The sequence below is a fragment of the Mastomys coucha genome, unplaced genomic scaffold (genome assembly GCF_008632895.1).
Source record: "Mastomys coucha isolate ucsf_1 unplaced genomic scaffold, UCSF_Mcou_1 pScaffold18, whole genome shotgun sequence".
NCBI classification, from domain to species: domain Eukaryota; kingdom Metazoa; phylum Chordata; class Mammalia; order Rodentia; family Muridae; genus Mastomys; species Mastomys coucha.
This window is the reverse complement of record NW_022196900.1, coordinates 97,982,158-97,995,704: the sequence shown is the minus strand read 5'-3', so window position 1 is coordinate 97,995,704 and position 13,547 is coordinate 97,982,158. Positions and strand designations below refer to the sequence as shown.

The 13,547-nt window shown below is 53.2% G+C and overlaps 1 protein-coding gene across 3 annotated transcripts; it reads left to right on the top strand.

Moving 5' to 3' along the window:
• The first annotated feature begins 668 nt into the window (after window positions 1-668).
• On the top strand, window positions 669-12,790 carry LOC116095641 (chloride channel protein ClC-Kb). Of its 3 annotated transcripts, XM_031376958.1 has the most exons (20): window positions 669-703; window positions 1,317-1,423; window positions 2,075-2,203; window positions 2,623-2,751; window positions 4,365-4,504; window positions 4,884-4,961; window positions 5,035-5,113; window positions 5,195-5,320; window positions 5,929-6,013; window positions 6,090-6,191; window positions 6,690-6,774; window positions 7,031-7,204; window positions 8,052-8,121; window positions 8,281-8,391; window positions 8,671-8,884; window positions 9,589-9,722; window positions 11,773-11,861; window positions 12,006-12,089; window positions 12,298-12,384; window positions 12,509-12,790. In XM_031376958.1, the coding sequence occupies exons 2-20, from the start codon at window positions 1,324-1,326 to the stop codon at window positions 12,554-12,556; spliced, it is 2,064 nt and encodes a 687-aa protein (XP_031232818.1). In that variant the 5' UTR covers window positions 669-703; window positions 1,317-1,323; the 3' UTR covers window positions 12,557-12,790. The 3 variants fall into 3 exon arrangements, with proteins under 3 accessions (XP_031232818.1, XP_031232820.1, XP_031232819.1); XM_031376960.1 differs by lacking the exons at window positions 669-703; window positions 2,623-2,751 and having other exon boundaries at window positions 1,324-1,423; window positions 2,075-2,196; window positions 4,382-4,504; window positions 12,509-12,556; XM_031376959.1 differs by lacking the exons at window positions 669-703; window positions 2,623-2,751 and having other exon boundaries at window positions 1,324-1,423; window positions 12,509-12,556.
• The last annotated feature ends 757 nt before the right edge of the window (window positions 12,791-13,547 follow it).

Sequence of the window (13,547 nt, the reverse complement as noted above, 5' to 3'; positions counted from 1 at the left end):
TTCACCACTCTTGCCTTCCTCTCCACCCCTGAACAAGATGAGACTGTCAACGTGAGCTCAGAGAACAGTGCGCGCACTCTGGTGTCTGAGTGTGGAGTGGAGTCCCAGCTCTGGCCTTCAGCATCTGGGCCCTGAGTGGCAGTGGCATTGGGTACATGCCACCACTTCAGCTGGCCTCTGTGATCTTAGACAAGAAGCCTCCCAACCGGATAAATGGGCCATCGTCCCTTGAGGCCCTTCTGAGTATTGTGGGGAAGCCAGCCATTACTCCGTACCCAGGTGCCTTCTGTTGAACCCCCTTCTTGCCCACCCCTTTGGAACCCCTTTTCATGTCGAGCTGAGAGTCTGGACCCTGAGGCTCAGCCACAGTAGAGGACCGTCACGCTATCCTGTGCGTTCAGCAGCTCCTGTTCCCAGGCTCAGACCCCAGGAGTCCCTGGGGATCTGCAGCATTGGAGCATGCTCCGTAGTCTGCTTGCTTGTGGGACAACCTGCCCCTCCTGACTCCTCAGCAGCTTCCTGGTCAGTCAGTGAGTTCTGGCCAGTTTCTCAAGGACATTCTAAATGGCTTCCTTAACCCCAGGAGGGGAGGGGAGGATGTTGATTGGTGGAGGGCACACCTGTCCAGGTGTACGGGAACTAAAAACAAAAGAAGCTGTGTTGGAAGAGGGCCTGTTGGGGCTTCAGCAGGGCACACTGACAGGTGAGGAACAGATGGGTGCTGAGGGAGGCACAGATCTCGGATAGCATCTGCCAGGGCCAGGGCAGACACGGAGAGGGAGGGTGTGGGTCCTTGAGGTATTTGCCCTCAAAGGTGTCGTTCAGGACTTGGGGTCTTCTGGCCTCCTGAGGAATGCAGAGTTCTGAAGGCTGGCCGTAGGCCATTACAGGTGACCATGGGGACCCCTACAGGGCTAAGACCATCCCTGCACACTGAGCAGGAGAAATGGCTGAGTGTCTCAGGATCGTAGCAGTGGGAGTTAAACCCGGGGAAGGTTCTGCTTAGGACTTCTAGACATGGAGGGACACCACGAGAGGAACACCTGTATGTAAGACATAGAAGAACCTTCTAGATACCCTGCCTGCACATAAAATCCCCATGGGTCATGTGACTGAGTGCTCGCCCACAGCACATGCACACGTACACATGTATACACACACACACAGCACATGCACACGTACACATGTATACACACACACACACACACACACACACACAGCTTTCCCTTTTACTTAAGAGAGAGTATGCTGAAATGTCCTAGAAGCGGGGCACAAATGCATAGTGGCTCACCAAGCAACTGTCCACCTGTCATCAGGGAGACCATGGAAGAATTAGTGGGGCTTCGGGAGGGCTTCTCCAGGAAGCCAGTGCCACTGCAAGAACTCTGGGGGCCATGCCCACGCATCCGCAGAAACATCCAGGGTAAGAACCGCTGCCCCCTCTCACCCCCACCCCCCACAGAGTCCCATGGATCAACACTCCCTCCCCCTAGGCCCAAGATCAACCTTCCTGTTTTTGTGTGCTCTCAGATGATACATGCCGCCTCTTGGGTGGTTTGGAGGAGGACTCTGTGTGCTCATCACTTTGAATCTGTCTTTGTAGCCAGAAAGTAAAGAAAGCAGGGACCCCAGAAAGAGTCAGAGTACAGGCCCAGAACTGGGGGTGGGGTGGGGGACTAGTCAGAGAGGGTGAGCTTCAAGGTGGGGCTGGCAGCTGGGGATCAGGATGTAGCTGGGTACCCCTCCTCACCAGTGCTCTCTAGGATACAGATTCTACCCAAATAAAAACTAGTCCTGCACCGTCCAGCCTTTCCATGAAACCATTCATAAGTTCCCAGTGTGGGAGGAGACAGAAGGGAAAGTCAAAGGTCTCCGGCAGGGCCACAGGCGTGGTACCCACAGTGCCACCACACATACCTGCCACAAACCATGCTCCATCCTTGTGTAAGGCAGAGTCTCTCTTCATTACTTTGATCTTTGGCCCCGTGGTTTCTACGCTGTCTGGCCTGGCCCTTCCTGTCCGGAGCCTGAGCAGCCCCCAGGGAAGGAGCTGTGACCCCAGTGTCCTGTCCAGGGAGCCTAGAGTGGCTGAAAGAGCGGCTGTTCCGTGTGGGTGAGGACTGGTACTTCCTGGTGGCTCTCGGGGTGCTCATGGCTCTGATCAGTTATGCCATGAACTTTGTGATCGGACGAGTGGTCAGAGGTAAGGCCTCCCCGGCTCGCACATCGCTTGGGGCGATGGGATTCCTATACACGCTTGGGATACCAGCTGGATGAGTGGGGGCAGCCGGGTAGGGGCAAAGCTGTGAGTGGCCAGGCCTGGAATCGACCCTTACTTAGCTCTTGACTCGCTGTGTGTCTTTAGGCAAGCTCTGTGCCCTGCTGGTCCCCAGTCATCACATCTCCACAGAGAGGGTAGAGCCTCTCTCTTCTAAGCTTGGCTGTCCCCGTGCCTTCTCTCCCACCTTGCTCTCAGCTCAGTGGTCCTTGATCCCAGGCATAGTTTCTCCTCCACCATTCACTGGGTGGCTTTGGGCCCTTTCCTAGTCTGTAAGTGGGCACCATAGTGTCTGGCCCCAGGGCTGAGGCTCTGGGTGGCTCCTAACTGCTGGACATCTCCAGCACACAAGTGGCTGTACAGGGAGGTTGGGGATGGCCACCTGCTCCGGTACCTCTCCTGGACTGTGTATCCCGTGGCTCTTCTGTCCTTCTCCTCCGGCTTCTCACAGAGCATCACGCCCTCCTCTGGAGGTGAGTCATGGTCACTTGGTCTCTAGCCAACCTGCCTTGTCCTGCAGTCCCCATGGATCCAAATCTTTTCACATCCCGTGGGGATTCTCAGGAGGGAGGTGGGGAACAATAACCTCATGTTAGTGCTGGGGAAGCAAGCTTGGAAGAGACAAGCCATTTACTCAAAGTCACCCAGGGAGATGAGGAGAAAGAGACCAGGTCATTACCAGCTCTGTACCACTTCTCTGGGCTCCAGGAGGGATTGGTTCCTATTCAGGACTGTAGCCAATGGCCAAATCTCCCCAGCCTCTAACTCTGCCTCCAGTTCCACCAGTCAGGGAATCTTGAAAGTACATCTGACTCCCAGTTTCTTCCTCTGGCAGCAGTTAAGAATCCATATGGAGTACGAGGCTGCTTTGTGACTTTTCCTGGGGAGACACAAACATGTGCTTATCCCACATAAAGCGCCAACAGCAGACCAAAACATTGACTCCACCAAAGTCCAGGTTAATGAAGTCATGAGTTTATTGGGCTTACAGAGTATGGGAGAGGAAGTGAGTTCTAGGAGGCCCTCTGCATCACAAAAAAGCCCACGCCAGCATGGGTGGCAACTGATGAAAAGCGGGCCTCTGCTGACTGCGGGAATGTTGCCTCTCCCTTACTATTATTGCGGCTGATACAACCTTAGGCAGGAACCTTGTACATTTCAGGAGTTTCCTGTGCCTTGTGAGTTTATTTCTCGAAAGAAAAAAAAAAAAAGGAGGGGTAGGGGATTGGTGTTTTGAGACAGAGTTTTCTTCTGTGTAGCCCTGACTGTCCTAGAACTTGTTCGTAAGACCAGGCTGGCCTTAAGCTCAGAGATCTGCCTGCCCCTGCCTCCCAAGTGCTAGGAATAAAGATGTGCCACCACTGTCTGGACATGAGAAAGCTTTTTTAAAGTCAGGGTCTTATTACATAGCTCTGAATGGCTTGCAACTTGCTACATTCACTAGGCTGGCCTAGAACTTACAGAAATCTGTCTGTCTCTGCTTGCTGACTGCTAGCATTAAAGGCATGCACCACCATAGCTAGCTTATTTCTTGAATTTTTATTTTTATTTTATCTATTAGTCTATCAGTCTACCTGTCTGTCTATCTATCTATCTATCTATCTATCTATCTATCTGGTTTTTCAAGACAGGTTTCTCTGGGCTGGAGAGATGACTCAGTGGTTAAGAACACTGACTGCTCTTCTAGAGGCCCTGAGTTCAATTCTTAGCAACAACCATCTGTTATGGGATCTGACTCCCTGTTCTTGTGTGTCTGAACACAGCACCTGTGTATTCACATACATAACATAAATAAATAAATCTTTTTTAAAAACCAGGATTTCTTTGTAGCTTGGCTGTCCTGGAACTCTATAGACCAGGCTGGCCTCAAACTCACAGAGATCTGCCTGCCTCTATCTGCCTCCGAGCACTGGGATTATTGGGTGTGCCACTACTGCCCAGCTTATTTCTTGAATCTTAAGCAGCCTCTCTCCCTGGTCCAGGAAAGGCTCCATTGGAAAATACCCACGAGTTCTTGTTACACAGGCTCTAGAAGAATTATTAATGCAGATTCTATCTCCCTCTGGTCTCTGCCCACCTGGACCAGGGTCTGGGATCCCTGAGGTGAAGACCATCTTGACCGGTGTGGTCCTGGAGGACTACCTAGACATCAAGAACTTCGGGGCCAAGGTGGTGGGCCTCTCCTGCACCCTGGCAACAGGCAGTACCATCTTCCTGGGAAAACTGGTACGGGCATGGAGAGCCCGCCTCCCATCCTGTCGTCCTGCCCTGCCTTCTCTATTCCATACCATGCCACAGCCAGCCTACCCTTGGGAGCCCAGTCTTAGGGGAACACATCCAGTCCCTGAATGTGACAAAAAATATCTTGGGATAGTGGAGGACTAGGATAAGGATTTGATGCTGGGCTATTCCTTGGCGAGGCTTGTCCCGTCCTTTCCCAAGGCCCTAAGAAGGAAGAAAAAAAGAAGAGGAGGTAGTAATGGTGGAACAGAAGGAGGGGGAAGAGGGACAAAAGAAGAGGAGAGGAAAAAGGGAGAGGGGAAAGAGGAAGGGTAGGGAGGTAAAGTCCGGCTTCCCAGGAACGCCTCACTGCCGCCCCCTGCAGGGCCCCTTCGTGCACCTGAGTGTGATGATCGCTGCTTACCTGGGCCGCATGCGCACCAAGACCATCGGGGAACCTGAGGTGAGGGGCACAGGCTTGGGTCTCCTAGGGGGACGGGTGTAATGATCAATGCCCAGGATGCTGTTCCTCCCAGAACAAGACCAAAGAAATGGAACTGTTGGCCGCGGGAGCTGCGGTGGGTGTGGCCACGGTCTTCGCAGCCCCCATCAGCGGTGAGAGCTCCCTCGTCCACCTGCTCTCGGGGGTCCTGCAACCAGGGGGATAGAGGTCCTTCTGAGCCGTGTGTCCCCTAGGTGTCCTGTTCAGCATCGAAGTCATGTCCTCTCACTTCTCCGTCTGGGATTACTGGAGGGGCTTCTTCGCTGCCACCTGTGGGGCCTTCATGTTCCACCTCCTGGCCATCTTCAACAATGAACAGGGTGAGCACCATATTGGGATCTAGTCTCCACCCTCTCTCTTCTGGGACTCCTCCCGTTTCTTCTTCTGGCTCCTTTCTGAGACCACCCTCCTCTCTCTTCTGTGGTTCCCAACCTTCCCAATGCTGCAACCCTCAATGATAAAAATTATTTGGTTGCTACATAATAACTGTAATTTGGTTACTGTGTTTTCTTTTTTAAAAAGATTTATTTATTATTGTACGTAAGTACACTGTAGCTGTCTTCAGACACACCAGAAGAGGGCGACAGATCTCATTACGGGTGGTTGTGAGCCACCATGAAGTTGCTGGAATTTGAACTCAGGACCTTTGGAAGAACAGTCAGTGCTCTTACCCGCTGAGCCATCTCGCCAGCCCCCTACTGTTTTTTGTTTTTTTTTGTTTTTTTTAGGATTTATTTATATATATGAGTACACTGTACTCTTCAGACACACCAGAAGAGGGCATCGGATCCCATTACAGATGGTTGTGAGCCACCATGTGGTTGCTGGGATTTGAACTCAGGACCTCTGGAAGAGAAGTTATTACTCTTAACGGCTGAGCCATTTCCCTAGCCGCTGACACAGGACCCCCACATTCTTCCTTCCCTAGAGACCATCACCTCCATCTACAAGACCAGCTTTCCAGTGGACATACCCTTTGACTTGCCAGAGATCTTCTTTTTTGTGGCCCTGGGGTGAGTGAGGTGTCAAGCCCCGAAAGCCACACTCAGGCTCAGGTGGTGTTGGCCTCACCACCACCTCCACTTTCAGGGCCATCTGTGGCGTCCTGAGCTGCGGATACAACTACAGCCAGAGGACTTTCTTATTTTTCCTCAAGGCCAATGGGGTCACCTCCAAACTGCTGGCTACCAGGTGGGCTGGGCCCCCTCAGAGAGCGCCCCACTTTCGACCTTCTGTAAAGTCCCACCCCTTTCACGGAACCCCTCTTTCCACTAACCCTCCAAAGCGCTACCTATCTGACAGGACATGAACTCCCCTGTCAGGTCCTACAGCCACGGCCCCACTTCCGTGAAAATGAATCCACTCCCTATGTCCCTCGGATCCACATCTCCCCCCGAGCCCTGAGCCCCCTCCTCTCCATCTCCTGCATACCTGCTTTATGGCCTAGACCAACAAGACCAGTGCCCATCAAGGCTTGGCTAGTCCTTCCTCCTGGTCCCTTTCTGTCCTCATCTCTCCTCTAGCTCCCATCAGGTCTCCTGTTCTCATTTCATCTCTTTCTTTGGGGGGTCAGGGGCACCTGGTAGTCCTTGCTGTTGTCTCTTCCTTCACTGTACCCCTTTCTTCAGTGTAAACCCCAAGGCTGTGGGGAAGGAGAGGAGGCAAACTCCAACTTCCCTTCCCCCACAGCAAGCCCTTGTACTCAGCTCTGGCCACTGTGGTCCTGGCTTCTATCACCTACCCGCCTGGTGTGGGCCGCTTCCTGGCTTCCAGGGTAAGGGGCATAGAGCTGGGTGGTAGCAGCGGAGAACCCCCGTTTGTAATCCCTGTGGTGTGTATTTTCTCCCAGTCCCCTCAAAACCCACTAAGGAAAATGCCCGTAGGTCATTTTTCGGCACAGGAGGTTGTAGCTATGCCATGGCAGAGTCACCCTAGGGTCCCTAGCTGGGAAATGCTAACACAGCCGAAGCTCAGAGGGGCAAGGGGACAGAGGTGGGCATGCTGACCTACCTACCACCGCCTCCGCCCAGCTGTCCATGTCGGAGCACTTGGAGACACTGTTTGACAACAACTCCTGGGCACTGATGACTAAGAACTTGTCCCAACCCTGGGCAGCGGAGCCCGATCCCCAGAACCTGTGGTTGGAATGGTGTCACCCACAGTTGACTGTCTTTGGGATACTAGTCTTCTTTCTGGTCATGAAGGTGGGTCCCTTGTATAGACAAGGGTGAGATGGGGCATGAAGGTGGGTCCCTTGTATAGACAAGGGTGAGATGGGGCATGAAGGTGGGTCCCTTGTATAGACAAGGGTGAGATGGGGCTGCTTTCTGAGTTAAGGCTCGGAGCACCGCCTCCTACGTGCAGGTCCCTGATCTGACCCTGGCCCACTGTGTACCTCAGAGACCCTCCCAGCCTCAATTCCTCCCTGCTCTCCTCCCTGTTCATCTGAGAGGTTCAGTCTCTTCAGGAGCCTATACTCCTCCTGCCTGCCTCAGCCTCCCAGTTCCTGGGTGACAGTCACGATCTATGGCACCTGATTCCCGTGTGTGTATGTGTGTGTGTGTGTGTATGTGTGTGTGTGTGTGTGTGTATGTGTGTGTGTGTGTGTATGTGTGTGTGTATGTGTGTGTGTGTATGTGTGTGTGTGTGTGTGTATGTGTGTGTGTGTGTGTGTGTGTGTGTGTGTGTGTGTGTGTGTTCACAGTATGCCACAGTGCAATGTGGAGCTTAGAGGACAAGTTGCGGAGGCCGCTTTCCTCCTTGTGGATTCCTGCGACCAGACTGAAGTGGTCAGGCTCAGGCAAAAGCCCTTACCCTGCCCCTCCCTGCATTCTTTGAGATAGAGTAGTTGTTCTTAAAGGGCAGGCTGAGAGAGAAGAGAGGAACAAACCTGGCACGTGCTTGCACACAGTGGGTGCTTTATTAAGGCTTGCTTCCTTCCTCTCTAGAGCCAAATGCTGCCTTGGGCTCCAGCCTGGGCATCCTTTTCTCTAGGAACCTCCCATCCCCCCTTGCCCATGTCCTTCTGTGTTGCTTCTAACCTCCCTACAGTTCTGGATGCTGATTCTGGCGACCACCATCCCCATCCCTGCTGGGTACTTCTTGCCCATCTTTGTCTATGGTAAGACTGGAGTCCTGAATGTCTGAGAGGGTTTAGGGGCATAGGACATGACTTCTGGTATCATCTCCCTCCCAATGTGGTACTAGGGATGGGCTAGGGCCTGAGGGCCTGAGGGGTCAGGTCAGCCTGGTTGATCTGCTCACCTTGAATCTGTGGCAGGAGCTGCCACTGGGCGCCTCTTTGGGGAGCTCCTATCTGTTGCCTTCCCAGAGGGCATCGTGGCTGGAGGCCAGGTCAATCCCATCATGCCCGGGGCCTATGCTTTGGCAGGTGAGTGGATCTGGGACCAGCAGGTGGGCCTCCCTCTTCTCAGTAGGCCTGTCCACTCCCTGAGCCCTCCCAGCTTGCTTTATCTTATTTCCTTTTTCCCCAATCCCTCACCTGCCGAGCATCCCTTTCCTCTGGGCATGACCAGGTACTTCCAACAGTTGCAGTGTGTGCTCTTTGTGCACTGCTGAGCCTAACCACAGTCACGCTGTGCCCACCTCCCCCTCTGTGTGAGCCTGGCCCCTGGCCTGGGACCCCCACCTTGGCTGTGTCCCTCTGCAGGTGCCGCTGCCTTCTCGGGGGCGGTGACCCACACCCTCTCCACGGCACTGCTGGCCTTTGAGGTAACCGGCCAGATCGTTCATGCGCTGCCTGTGCTGATGGCCGTGCTGGTGGCCAATGCCATCTCTCAGAGCTTCCAGCCCTCTTTCTATGATGGCACCATCATTGTCAAGAAACTGCCGTATCTGCCATGGATTCGTGGCCGTAAGATTGGGTGAGCCTCGGGCTGGCTGATGAGATGATGATACCCAGGGTGGCCGGGGATGGAGGGACCCCTGGAAAACCCCAGCACGGCTGACTTTGAACTGTAGGGTTGTTAGGGCTGATACCCACCTGCCCTCTGGTCCCCAACATCCCCACAGCCCCATGTGCTAGATGAAGAAGCTGCGTCTCTGTCATTCCCCTCCCCTGCTTTGATGGCCTTTCTGGTGGCTGGCATACAAATGGGCTCTGAGATCCTACCTTGATCAGATTGTACCCTAGCATCTTTGGTCCCAAAGTGGTGCATCTCAAAGGCTCCAAGTGTCACTGAATCCAAGGGTCAGCTCCAAACAAGCTTTCAGTTTCCCACTCTTTAAGATAGGTGTGGTTAGCTGGGCAGTGGTGGCGCATGCATGCCTTTAATCCCAGGACTTGGGAGGCAGAGGCAGGTTGATTTCTGAGTTCAAGGCCAGCCTGGTCTACAGAGTGAGTTCCAGGACAGCCAGGGCTACACAGAGAAACCCTGTCTTGAAAAAAACAAAAAAAGATAGGTGTGGTTCTCATAGCTTCTCGTTCTAGAGCCTGTGGGCTCCTCCAGACCTGCTCTTGGGAATCCCAGGTCCTCTCCCAGTGAGGCTCCTTGGGATGATGACCCTGCCGGTCCCAGGGCCAGTGTCTCCATCCCGGGGCCCGACTGATGCCTCCCTCTGCCCACAGCTCCCACTCTGTGACTGTGGATCACTTCATGAACTGCACCCTCACCACTCTGGCCAAGGACATGCCCCTGGAGGAAGTGTTCAAAGTGGTGATCTCCACAGATGTGACCCAGTACCCCCTGGTGGAGACTACAGGTATTCAGGAGCCATTGAGGAGAAGATGGCTGTCTGGGAAGGGGGTTTGGGTTTCCCCTGTGCTTCCCTTCAAGGCCCTGAGTGTCAGGGCAGCAAGGGCAAGCAGGACGTTAGATCTGTCCCTTAATCTAGACTCTGCAGTTGGGTAGCTGTGTGACCTAGGGCAAGTCTCCTAATTCCTCTGAGCTCCAGTTTCTTCTTGGAGAAAATGGACCCAATAGCCACTTCTCTGGGAGAAAGTAGAGGTGATGCACTTAAGGAAAAAAAAGATGAGTGGTGCTTGTAAGACGGCCCAGGACTGGCTCTTTGGATTCCGGGACCCAAGCCTCATGGGCCGACACTGATAACAGGGCTACTGCTAGGATCCCCCAAGAGACTTCCTCCCCACATTCCTGAGTGCTCCTCCTGCTCCTCCCCTGTCCCAGTTGCCAAGATGAGCTCATCCTTTTCTCAGCGGGGGCAGGTTTCGAGACAGGGTTTCTGTGTAGTCCTGGCTGTCCTGGAACTCACTCTGTAGACCAGGCTGGCCTGGAACTCAGAAATTCACCTGCCTCTGCATCCCAAGTGCTGGGATTAAAGGCGTGCACCACCATGCTTTATTATTATTATTATTATTATTATTATTATTATTATTATTATTATTATTATTATTATATATAAGTACACTGTAGCTGTCTTCAGACGCACCAGAAGAGGGCATCAGATCTCATTACAGATGGTTGTGAGCCACCATGTGGTTGCTGGAATTTGAACTCAGGACCTCTGGAAGAGCAGTCAATGCTCTTAACCACTGAGCCATCTCTCCAGCCCGAGCTCATCCTTTTAAAGGCAGATGGATGGTGCTTAGGAAGGGACTAATCTAAGTGCTCTTCTCCAGTTCACAGAGCATAGTCCTTAAGGGAGGAAGATAACCCAGGTAGGGGAGGAGCTACCTGAAGCTCCAAGGGGCACCTCTCCATCCATGTGACAACAAGACCACTCAGTCAGGGTATCACTTTTGGGGTCTGCTAACCATTTGCCCTTGGGCAGGCCACTTGAGCCGTGAGCAATATGCCTGACCAAGGTCACCTATACGCCCCACAGCAAGTAGAATAAAGTCACCAACAAGGGAAAGAACCTTGTGGAGATACCTCTCTTAGATTCCCATCTAAATGTCAGGGGCTTTACTCTCACCAATGGGAGAGATCACAGCAAACACACTTTCTACTTATTTTACATAGGGATGGCCCTTCCAAGTGGCTTCCCTCCTAGAGCCAAGAACAACTTTGGGCCCCACAGATCTCCCTGGCTAGATCCCACAGCCCTCCCTAGAAACCACTAGTTTATTAAAGGAGGGATTGACCCTTCTATTGTATCATCTGGTTACCAAGTGTGTCTATGGTGATAAGGATTGAATTCAGGGCCAGCGCATGCTAAGTAAGCCCTCCGACACTGAGCTGCAGCCATGTCTAGTCCCAGGGTTTTAATTCACTGGAGAAAGAGAATATCAAGCTGGATCCTCAGTGAAGAATGCCTACCGACTGTCAAGATGCCTGGAACCCCCCTCCATGTATCCAGGCTAGCCCATGTATCCACGCTTAGCCCCAGCACCCAGTAGGATCTCAGATTGGAGTGTACCTTTGGGTTCATGTTTCCATTGACCTGACTCAGGTTTTATACAACTGGAGGGAAAACAGAAGAAAGAAACCCAGCTGTGACCTCCAGATGCCAAGAGGCTAATGTGCACAGCTCCCACCTCCTAAATTGTGGCGGGGTGGGGGGTGGGGGTTCTCAGAGTATCTGCTGGCCCACTGGCAGCCTTACTGAGCTATGTTGTCATGGAAGCCATGTTGTTACGGAAGCTGAATGGTTTAGAGTAACAATTAACCCACCAGACCCCCAGTTTCCTCTTCTGTAAACTGAGCGATAAGAATTCTAACAGATCCCACGCAAGCTTTCCTGACACAAGAGTGCCTTGCATGTTCTAGGCACAAAGTAGGTGCTCAGTGAATATGACTTACATTTATAATGTTCTATGTTCATAACACGTCCTTCCCTCTGTTCTTGTTAGAGTCTCAGACCCTGGTGGGCGTTGTAAAAAGGACCCACTTGGTGCAAGCCCTCCAGATTGAGCCAGCTTCCTGGGCTCCAGGCCAGCAGGTGGGTCCTCCTGCCAGATGAGGGGACAGGATGGAGTTGGTGAGCTGTGAAGGGAGGGGACAGCTAATCTAGAGGAGTTCAGAGACCAAGGTCTAGAAGCTGGTGGCTGGCCCGGGTCCCCATTGTCCTTTGCTCTATCTCCAGCCCTGTCTCCAGGATATCTTGGCTAATGGCTGCCCCACCCAGCCAGTGACCCTGCAGCTGTCCCCGGAGACCTCCCTGCATGAGGTAAAGAGAGAACTAGAGCGTGGGGATGGAGATGGAGGCCTGATGAGGGAGGCTGGATAAGGTTCCTTCTAGCAGAGGCTTTATCCGGCTCCCCACGTGGACTCTGGCTCCGCCTAGTGGTCAGATTTCTCATCGCCGCCGGCTCACCAGGCAAGGAAGTGGTCTGCGGGCAGAGGGATGTTAGCATTTCCTCTCAATCCCTCCGCAGACACACAACCTCTTTGAGCTGCTGAACCTTCAGACGCTGTTCGTGACGTCCCGAGGCAGAGCTGTGGGCTCTGTGTCCTGGGTGGAGGTACTGGGGTCTTGAGGGCTGGGCAACGCCTAGGAGGTGGGGGCACCAAGTTCCTCCCAGTCTCACCTCCTCTAACCTTTCCTCCCTCCCCTGCACCGCCCCATCCTCTGTTTCTCTGTCATAGCTGAAGAAAGCAATTTCAACCCTGACCAATCCACCTGCCCCCAAGTGAGTCAGCCTGGGGGTCGGCAGCATGTCACCCAGCTGCTCAGCTGCTGCGGATCTCGGCATAGCAGGGCATCTCTACAAGGCAGAGAAGAGAGCTCCACATTCACCTCTCCTCAACCTGAAGGAGTGGAGAGTAGACGAAAACATCAATGTGTTCTGTCGCATTGTGACCCTGTGCCTTCTAGAGTTGTCTGCTGCTAACCAGGATCTTTTGTGAAAAATAAAACTGATGCCTGGAGCCACTGGTGTCCCCTCTTCTCCCTTAAGGGTGCTCAGAGTGAGGGGGGAGCTTCCTCTCTAGCGGCCTTCTACACCACGGTCATCAAGGGACCCCTTTTTCCTGTCGCTCCAGACAATGTACACAGGGTGACCCATGTCCCCGAAGGACCAAGCTTCATGCCTGCAAGATTTGATCTGTGGTCTATCTACCCACCCTCAACTCAGGTACAGAGAGGCCAACCACACACAGCTCCTCTTCAACAGACAGCTCCAACCTGACCACTGGACTCTCCAGCCCTCCCACTCAATGAGATGGGCCACTCACTCAGCCATGGGCTTTGTAATGGGACATGGATAGCTATCAGGTGACTGTCTAAACATAAGTCCAGGATGCCCTAATACCTCAAGCCACTTCATGGTCTGCACCCCAACCCAGATATCTATTCAACCCCCCCGAATATTGAGTGCCCTGCATTCCAAATGCCACCCTTAATTCATAGGCCTGCACCTGCCTATGCCCTGCCACCATAGCCAATGGCTACCTTACCTTGCTGTACCCACACCCTGCCCATTGCCCTCCCACTTCACTTAGATTCCACACCCACTTTAGTGCCTCTGCTCCGTGTCCTGTTCCCAGAGGACATTCCTGCTCCAGAGGACATTCCTGTCCATGGGGATCTTGTCCTCAGGAAAGCCACAATCTTCACTTCCTTTCTGACCTGGTCCCACTCCTACCCCCGGCTACCAGTCAACAGTTCTGAAAGGGGTGAAAGGGA

What these genes read in the sequence shown, in the direction of transcription:
- LOC116095641 (XM_031376958.1), top strand. Translation starts at nt 1,324, where the DNA reads ATGGAAGAATTAGTGGGGCTTCGGGAGGGCTTCTCCAGGAAGCCAGTG. An exon ending in TCCAAACTGCTGGCTACCAG is followed by an intron (nt 6,192 to 6,689) that starts GTGGGCTGGGCC and finishes CTTCCCCCACAG; the next exon opens with CAAGCCCTTGTACTCAGCTC. An exon ending in CGGGGCCTATGCTTTGGCAG is followed by an intron (nt 8,392 to 8,670) that starts GTGAGTGGATCT and finishes GTCCCTCTGCAG; the next exon opens with GTGCCGCTGCCTTCTCGGGG.